The sequence below is a fragment of the Rattus norvegicus genome, chromosome 8 (assembly GCF_036323735.1).
Source record: "Rattus norvegicus strain BN/NHsdMcwi chromosome 8, GRCr8, whole genome shotgun sequence".
NCBI classification, from domain to species: Eukaryota; Metazoa; Chordata; class Mammalia; order Rodentia; family Muridae; genus Rattus; species Rattus norvegicus.
This window is the reverse complement of record NC_086026.1, coordinates 27,105,726-27,115,090: the sequence shown is the minus strand read 5'-3', so window position 1 is coordinate 27,115,090 and position 9,365 is coordinate 27,105,726. Positions and strand designations below refer to the sequence as shown.

The 9,365-nt window shown below is 37.0% G+C and overlaps 1 protein-coding gene across 1 annotated transcript; it reads right to left on the bottom strand.

Moving 5' to 3' along the window:
• Positions 1-4,089: 4,089 nt before the first annotated feature.
• Positions 4,090-5,055, bottom strand: Or7h7 (olfactory receptor family 7 subfamily H member 7). Its single transcript, NM_001000859.2, has one exon. The coding sequence runs from the start codon at positions 5,053-5,055 to the stop codon at positions 4,090-4,092; it is 966 nt and encodes a 321-aa protein (NP_001000859.2).
• Positions 5,056-9,365: the final 4,310 nt, after the last annotated feature.

The following is a 9,365-nucleotide window of genomic DNA, read 5'->3' as shown; positions in this document are numbered from 1 at the left end:
CTGGCCTTTGTGTTATCTTAGGTTCTATATGACATTTGCCCAGGATATTTTGGGATTCATAGTGTCTGGTGAGAAGTCTGGTGCAATTCTTATAGGTCTGCCTTTATGTGTTACTTGACCTTTTCCCCTTACTGCTTTTAGTATTCTTTCTTTGTTTTGTGCATTTGGTGTTTTGACTATTATGTGATGGGAGGAGTTTCTTTTCTGGTCCAATCTATTTGGAGTTCTGTAGGCTTCTTGTATGTTTATGGGCATCTCTTTCTTTAGGTTAGGGAAGTTTCCTTCTCTGGTTTTGTTGAAGATATTTACTGGTCCTTTGAATTGGGAGTCTTCACTCTCTTCTATACCTATTATCCTTAGGTTTGATCTTCTCGTTGTGTCTTAGATTTCCTGAATGTTTTGGGGTAGTAGCCTTTTCTGCTTTACATTATCTTTGATGGTTGTGTCAATGTTTTCTATGGTATCTTCTATCCCTGAGATTCTCTCTTCTATTTCCTGTATTCTGTTGGTGATGCTTGCATCTATGACTCCTGATCTCTTTCCTAGTTTTTCTATCTCCAGGGTTGTCTCCCTTTGTGATTTCTTTATTGTTTCTTTTTCCATTTTTAAATCCTGGATTGTTTTGTTCAATTCCTTCTCCTGTTTGGTTGTTTTTTTCCTATAATTCTTTAAGAGATTTTTGTGTTTTTCCTCTAAGGGCTTATACTTGTTTACTTGTGTTGTCCTGTATTTATCTAAGGGAGTTACTTATGGACTTCTTAAAGTCCTCCATTATCATCATAAAATGTGATTTTTAAATCTAAATTTTGCTTTTCCGGTGTGTTTGGATATCCAGTATTTACTTTGTTGGGAGAATTGGACTCAGAGGGTGCCAAGTAGTCTTGCTGTCTGTTGCTTAGTTTCCTGTGCTTGCCTCTCACCATCACATTGTCTCTGGTCTTAGCTTGTCTTGCTGTTTCTGACAGTAGCTTGACCCTCCATTAGGTATGTGTTTTAGTTCTCCTGTAGACCTGTTTTCTTTTAGCTATATTTGGGAACAGAGAGCTGCTCTTGGGTTTTTTGTGACCTTAAGCCTCCAGCCAGTTTGTTTGGCCCAGAAGAGTTGGTCTTTCCTCTGTTCTCTGGTGTGGAGATGTTCTCAGGTGTGGTGACTAGCATTCAACTCTTGGCACAGGCAGAAACCCAAAGGGTCCTGCCCCTGACTGCTCCTAGGTCCCTGTGCCTAGAGGGCACAGATGGCACTAGTCGATTTCCTCCTGGGTCAGGAATATGGGCAGAAAGTACTTGTCTCCTCTTAGTTCTTAGGAGTGACTGCACTTCTGAGGGTCCAGCTCTCTCCCCCATGGGATTTGGGTACAGGGAGTTGTAGGACCAGTTCAGTTCAGTTCTAGGTGCAGGCATAAATCAGCAGGTTCCTGCCACTGACTCCTAGCAGTGGGTATGTGGGTGGGCAGAATCCTCATAGAAATAGGGGTATTGGTGATGGGACAGGTGGTTTGTGGAGGAGAAACTTGGATGTGGGATAACATTTTAAATGTAAATAAATAAAATAACCAAGTTAAATGGAAAAGAGAATATAATTGCCCACATGGATATTGTTAAGTTGCTGACATAGGCATTCCCTATATTTTCTCCTTTTTCTAGTTAGTGATTCTGAAGTCATTTATAAAGCATAAAACATCCTTAAGCATTGAGGCTCTGGAGAATCTAGTTATAGTGCTTCCTGCCTTGCTGCTTTCTTTTGTGACATCAGACACTCATACAATAATTTTTCTATCAGTAAATATTTGGAGTAAGTATAGTGTAGAATTCAGGAAATTAGTAGGGATTTGTATTAGAAAATGAGAAAATTACATAGACTCTATCATTATCATTTAAAAATGAATTAGAAGAGAATAAAATGATATTCATGGAAGTGCTTTGTAAATTTGTAAACTTATGCAAATATTATTATTTTATTATTAAATGCATCTCTGTGGAGTGAGAGATGATGTATCAATGTCAAATTAATAATTAAAACTATTGTGAAAACTATTGTGTTAAAGGATAAAGAAGGAAATAAATGACTTTACAGAAAACAACTGGTTATGATGCAGAGATCAAGGGATCATGAAGACCAGCTCCAAAAGGTGCATCTACATACAGTTCCTGCACACAACCTCTAAGGAACTTGAAGAGGGAACAAAAAAGATACTTAAAGCTTAGAGACCAGGAAATCTGCTATGAGAGAGTGACTCCTAGAAAGCACCCATGGTACTTAAACAATACCTCAACAATAACCATAGCAATGATAACAGAGATGGGAGAAATCTCACAGGGTTCTACCTCTAGTTAAATCTAAAGGCAGCTAATGAGTATTGAGAAGGAGAATTAGCCTCTTCTATAAGTGGACCCCTTTAATTAATTATCCAAAACAATGGTATCAGCACTAAAACTATATACACACAAGCCACACCAAACAGACTCAGAGCAACTGTGTGTGTGTGTTTATGTGTGTGTGTGTGTGTGTGTGTGTGTGTGCACATGTGTGTTTGATGAGAGGTGATGGTGTATGGAATGGCTTGGAGCTAAGTGACATTTGATGGGTTGGAGTAAGGAAAGAGAAGGGGAAAAGTGATAGACTATTTTAATTAAAATTTTGTTAATAAAAATAATAATGAGAAAAAGAAATAAATCAGGTTGAAGAAGCCATAAATGGAAAGCTGGTTAGTAGCACTCCTCTATGTCCTCAGCATCATTTCTTGCCTCCAGCTTTCTCTCCTAACTTCTCTGGATGATGGACTATTAACTGTAGCCCTAAGACAGATGGGCTTAAAATTTTATAGCGATTTACAAAGATAATTTTCACAAAACAATAACTTTAATAGACCAGTTTCTATTTCTTTTTTTGCATAATGCATTGGCTAGGGGATTGGCCAATGCCCTTGTATTAGTAAAAGGTCAAATGGGAAATAGCACGCGTTATCTCTTTGAAGTGACTGTTTTTATCTTTGATCAAACTGGCAGCCTTTTATCCATTCATAGTGGGGCTGCCATCCAAGAGAAAAGCAGTTTTTTCAGGTGAGCTGAGAAACACCCATGGAACATTATACAAGTAGTAAGATGAAACATCTATTTGGGTACATCTCCTAAGTAGCTATTTGCACATTTCTAGTGATGTCTTCTATGAATTATCTCCATTATATTACAGAGATTTTCTAATTACTGTCATCCCCCTTAGAGTGCATCTCTGACATTGCTTTATGACATTACAGACATTTCAAGTTTAAAGGGGATAATATGTTTAGAATATGTTTACATATCATGATATTTAATAAAATTTGTTTCTCACACATCTAGAGATTGGGAAATTTTAAATTAAGTAATGACAGATTTGGTGTTTACTGAGAGCCACTTTTCTGGTCATTTTTCTACTATGTTCTCCTGTTGTAGCAGAGACAAGAAAGCTCCCTAGGGTCTTCTGTTTATATTAGAAGCTTTATTCCTGAGAGTAGCATTAGAAATCAACCTAATTGCTTCTAAATTCCTACCTTTTAAATAAATCACACTGTTTAAATATTTTAACATAGAAGTCAGGAGGACAAAAAATATTCATATCATAGAAGTACTTTTCAGTCAACGTGTAATAGCATGATAAAATTTTTCTCTCCAGTCGAAAATTTCAGGTCTAAAACCTCAGTGGTGATTTCTGAGTGGTGAGTAGAGAATTCCAGTGTGTATAGAAAGCAATGTCTAATAACAACATACATTCTAGCCTGTGCATAATTAATGTAGAACTTACAGCTACAGGTATTATATACCTATACATGGACTTAAGTCCTATATATGACCTATTTCATAACTTTTATTAAACTACTCATGAATTGGTATTTGAATGATTGTATTGACCTACAGAAATGTAAATACTAATCTTAAGTGAAAAAATGTAATATTAAGGAGAGAAAGAGGATAGATTTAGTATAATTAATGAGGTATCACATGTTTCAGAAAAGAGTAATCACAATATAATTTTGATCAAAGACCGAAGAACAAACTGGATAAAAATTCAACATAATTAAGGGACAGAATTTCTTTTCTACATTACTTTTGTCATCTCAGAAATCTAAAACCAGTGAACTTATCACTTAAAAAAATGTTTGTCCCAAGTGTTTGTAAGGCTTTCTTAATGTCTTTGTTTCTCAAGCTGTAGATAAAAGGGTTCAGCATGGGGGTGATGACTGTATACATTACTGAGGCCACCATGCCTTTCCATGAAGAGGAAGTTGCATCAGAACTAAGATATACACCAAGCCCTGTCCCATAAAATAAAGAAACCACTAATAGGTGAGACCCACAGGTAGAAAATGCTTTATATTTTCCATCTGTTGATGGAATTTTCAAAATAGAGGAAACAATTTTAGAGTAGGAGTAAATGATCCCTGAGAAAGGAACAAAGCCAAGGACACATGTCACTATATAAAGAAGAATATGATTGATTAGTGTGTCTGAGCAGGCTATAGTGAGGGCTGTGGCATGTTCACAGTAAAAGTGTTTGATTATTTGGTTGGTACAGAAGGACAGCCGCAGCATCAATAGACTCTGGATCAGAGAATATGAGAAGCTAATGAACCAGGACACAAGAACTAGCAGGCCACTTAGATGAGGATTCATAATGACTGGATAGTGAAGGGGGTGACAGATGGCCACAAATCGGTCATAGGCCATCACGGTGAGGAGAAATGTGTCCATGCCTCCAAAGACCATGAAAAAATACATCTGGGTGATGCATTCTGCATAGGTGATGGACTTGCTCTGTGTTTGGATGTTCACCAACATCTTAGGGATCGTTGTAGAGATGAAACAAATGTCAGAAAAGGATAGATTACATAGGAAGAAGTACATGGGAATATGTAGGTGAGAGTCAACGCTGACAGCCAGAATGATGAGCAGATTCCCAAGCACAGCGACCACAAAGATGAACAGAAACAGTCCAAATAGCATGGGTTGATGCTCTGGATCTTGGCAAAACCCCAGAAGTAAAAATTCTAAAGTACTTGTTTGGTTTCCTGGTTTCATGATGTTGACAAATAAGCTAGACACCTATGGGAGAGAAAGATTGGCAAACACACACCATAGTCTCTAAGATGTCTGTCCTTTTATGTATTAAGATAAATATACATAACAGTTTCATTACTATAAAAATTAGGAGTCCTGCATTTTCTCATTCATTTAAAAGACTATTTCATCATATTATCACTTACTTTGGGAAACATTTTTTCTCTTATCTCTACTGAGAGGTATTAACTCTACAAATTTTAGACCACATGAAGATCAGAGAACCTGTGGAAGTATTTAGATCAAAGCATTTGGTTTCCAAGAGTGCTGTAAATCCTTTCTCTATGATGATTCCCAATCAAACTTCTCAACATTTTTCAGTGATTGCATTAATTCTGATCATTCAAAAAGGTTTGTTTGTGAGCATGATCATACCTTCTCTGTATCCATTCTTTTTGAAATCTCTTTCTTCTCTTAGAAAAAATTATCTTCTTAATGCCTGTCTCTTTTGTGTATGTGATACATTTCTTGGCTCTCTGGTAGATTCCCATTTTTTTTCAGGTTTCAGTACCAGGTAATTATTTGACATAGAGTAAGATTTTCACATCGTTTTGACAGTCGAATTACTGAATTAAGGAACACATAAACAGATAATTTTCCACTTTTGTAGCATTTCCACTATAATATGGGTATCTGTTCAGTATATTCAACAATTATATCTCTAAATAAAACTATAATAGAGACAAGATAAATAAGATAGGAGGAAGGTACGAAAAATGTCTCCACTATTCCCCCTCTCCTTCAATCATTTCTAATTCATTTGTTTCCCAGCACAGAAACATAAATGCCTGAAAAAGTTATATACTATTTTCCCTTACACTGATTTTTTAAAATATAATCTTACTATGCATTTTTCCTACGGACATCAACAATAATCTATTCCTAAGCTATCAACACATGGCTCATGTTTCTTCCCTAAATCTTTTGCAATTAAAATCAAGGTAATTGGAAGAATAAATATAGAAATTGAATAGTAAAAGACATTTACGAAGAATTGACAGCAATGGCTGTGTTTAAAATATAAATAAAAAATTCTCCTAGCACCCGGATCTGAATGGACCCGGTCAAACAGCTCCCTGCACCCAAATCCCATGGGAGGGAGAGCTAGACCTACAGAGGGGCAGAAACAACTGGGAAACCAGAGGAGATTACTCTCTGCCCATATTTCTGACTCTAGAGGAAAGCACTTAGTGCCATCAGGGACCCCTGCACACAGGGACCCAGAAGTAGGGACAGGTCCTTCTGGTTGCTGTCATCATGGGGAGCTGAAACCCAGCCCCCAGGAGTGACTTCAGGCCCGAGACCAGAGGTAAGACCAACTATTCTGCTCTAAGTGACCTGCCTGGTGGACTCAGGACACACACCCACAGGAACAGCTGAAAGCCAGAGGATAGGAACTACTACACACCTGAAAGCAGAACACTCTGTTCACATAACTGGCTGAAAGAAAACAGGTCTACAGCACTCCTGACACACAGGCCTATAGGACGTTCAAGCCACTGTCAGAAATAACAAAACTAGGTAATACCAGAGACATCCTGATGGCAAGAGGCAAGCACAGGAACCCAAGCAACAGAAACCAGACTACATGTCATCATCAGAGCAATGCTCCCACCAAAGTAAACACTGAATATCCAAACACACCAGAAAAGCAGAATCTAGATTTAAAATCACATTGATTATGATGATGGAGGACATTAAGGAAAATATAAAGAACTCCCTTAGAGAAATGCAGGAAAACACAAGTAAAATAGTAGAAGCCATTAGAGAGGAAACACAAAAATCCCTGAAAGAATTACAGGAAAACACAATCAAACAGATGAAGAAATTGAAAATGGAAATAGAAAAAATAAAGCACAAAGGGAGACAACTCTGGATACAGAAAACCAAAGAATGAGACAAGGAGCCATAGATATAAGCATCACTAACAGAATACAAGAGATAGAAAAAGAGAATCTCAGGAGCAGAAGATTGCATAGATATCATCGACATGACTGTCAAAGATAATGTAAAACAGAAAACGCTACTGGCACAAAACATACAGGAAACCCAATGAGAAGATCAAGTCTAACGATAATAGGTATAGAAGAGAGTGAAGACTCCCAACTCAAAGGACCAATTAATGTCTTCAACAAAATCATAGAAGAAACTTCCCTAACCTAAAGAAAGTGATGCCCATAAACATACAAGAAGCCAACAGAACTCGAAATAGATTGGACCAGAAAAGGAACTCCTCCTGTCACAAAATAGTCAAAACTCTAAATGCACAAAAGAAAGAAAGAATATTAAAAGCAGTTAGGGACCAAGGTCAAGTAACATATAAAGGCAGACCTATGAGAATTACCTCAGACTTCTCACCAGAGACTATTAAAGCCAGAAGATCCTGGACAGATGTATATAGATCCTAAGAGAACACAAATACCAGCCTAGGTTACTGTATACAGCAAAACTCTCAATTAACATAGACGGAGAAACCAAGATATTCCATGACAAAACCAAATTTACACAATATCTTTCTATAAATCCAGCCCTAAAAAGGATAATAAATGGCAAAGCCTAACACAAGGAGGCAAGCAATACCCTAGAAAAAGCAAGAAACTAATTGTTTTGCAACAAAACAAAGAGAAGACAAGCACACAAACATAATCTCACCTCCAAATACGAAGATAACAGGAAGAAACAATCACTATTCCTTAATATCTCTCAACATCAAAGGACTCAATTCCCCAATAAAAAGACACAGATTAACAAACTGGATACGCATAGAGGACCCACTATTTTGCTGCCTACAGGAAAATACCTCAGAGACAAAGACAGACACTACCTTAGAATAAAAGGCTGTAGAGAAATTTCCAAGCAAACTGTCTGAAAGGGCAAGCTGGAGTAACCATTCTAATATTGAATAAAATTGATTTTCAACTAAAAGATAAAGAAGGACACTTCATATTCATCAAAGGAAAGAATCCACCGAGATGAACTCTCAATCCTAAATATCTATGCTCCAAATACAAGGGCACCTACATACATAAAAGAAACCTTACTAAAACTCAAGGCACACATTAATAGTAGGAGATTTCAACACCCCACTCTCATCAATGGACAGATCATGGAAACAGAAATTAAGCAGAGACATAGATAGATTAACAGAAATCATGAACCAAATGGACTTAACAGATATTTATAGAACATTCTATCCTAAAACAAAAGGATATACCTTCTTTTCACCACCTCATGGTACTTTCTCCAAAATTAACCATACAATTGTTTATAAAACAGGCCTCAGCAGATACAGAAAGATAGAAATAATCCCATGTGTCCTATTTGATCACTACAGGCAAAAGCTGGTCTTCAAATAACAATAAAGAGAGAATGCCCACATATGCATGGAAGTTGAATAATGCTCTACTCAATGATAACCTGGTTAAGGAAGAAATAAAGAAAGAAATTAAAGACTTCTTAGAATTTAGTGAAAATGAAGGTACAACATACCCAAACTTATGGGTCACAATGAGAGCTGTGCTAAGAGGAAAATTCATAGCTCTGAGTGCCTGCAGAAACAGGAGAGAGTATACATCAGCAGCTTGACAGCACACCTAAAAGCCCTAGAACAAAGAGAAGCAAATACATCCAGGAGAAGTAGAAGGCAGGAAATAATCAAACTCAGAGCTGAAATCAACCAGGTAGAAACAAAAAGGACTATACAAAGAATCAACAGAACCAAAAGATGGTTCTTTGAGAAAATCAACGAGATAGATAAAACCATAGCCAGACTAACCGGAGGACACAGAGAGTGTCCAAATTAACAAAATCATAAATGAAAGGGGAGACATAACTACAGAATCAGAGGAAATTCAAACAATCCTCAGATTCTACTACAAAAGCCTATTTTAAACAAAACTTGAATGTCTGGAGGAAATGGACAGTTGCCTAGAGAGATACTAGGTACCAAAGTTAAATCAGGAACAGATAAATCATTTAAACAATCCCATAACTCCTAAAGAAATAGAAGCAGTCATTAAAAGGCTCCCAACCAAAAAGAGCTCAGGTCCAGATGGGTTCAGTGCAGAATTCTATCAGACCTTCACAGAAGATCTCATACGAATACTGTCAAAAGTATTCCACAAAACTGAAACAGATGGAGTGCTACCAAATTCCTTCTATGAAGCCACAATTACTCTTATACGTAAACCACACAAAGACCCAACAAAGAAAGAGAACTTCAGAGAAATTTTCCCTTGTCAATATTGACGCAAAAATACTCAATAAAATTC

What these genes read in the sequence shown, in the direction of transcription:
- Or7h7 (NM_001000859.2), bottom strand. Translation starts at nt 5,055, where the DNA reads ATGAAACCAGGAAACCAAACAAGTACTTTAGAATTTTTACTTCTGGGG.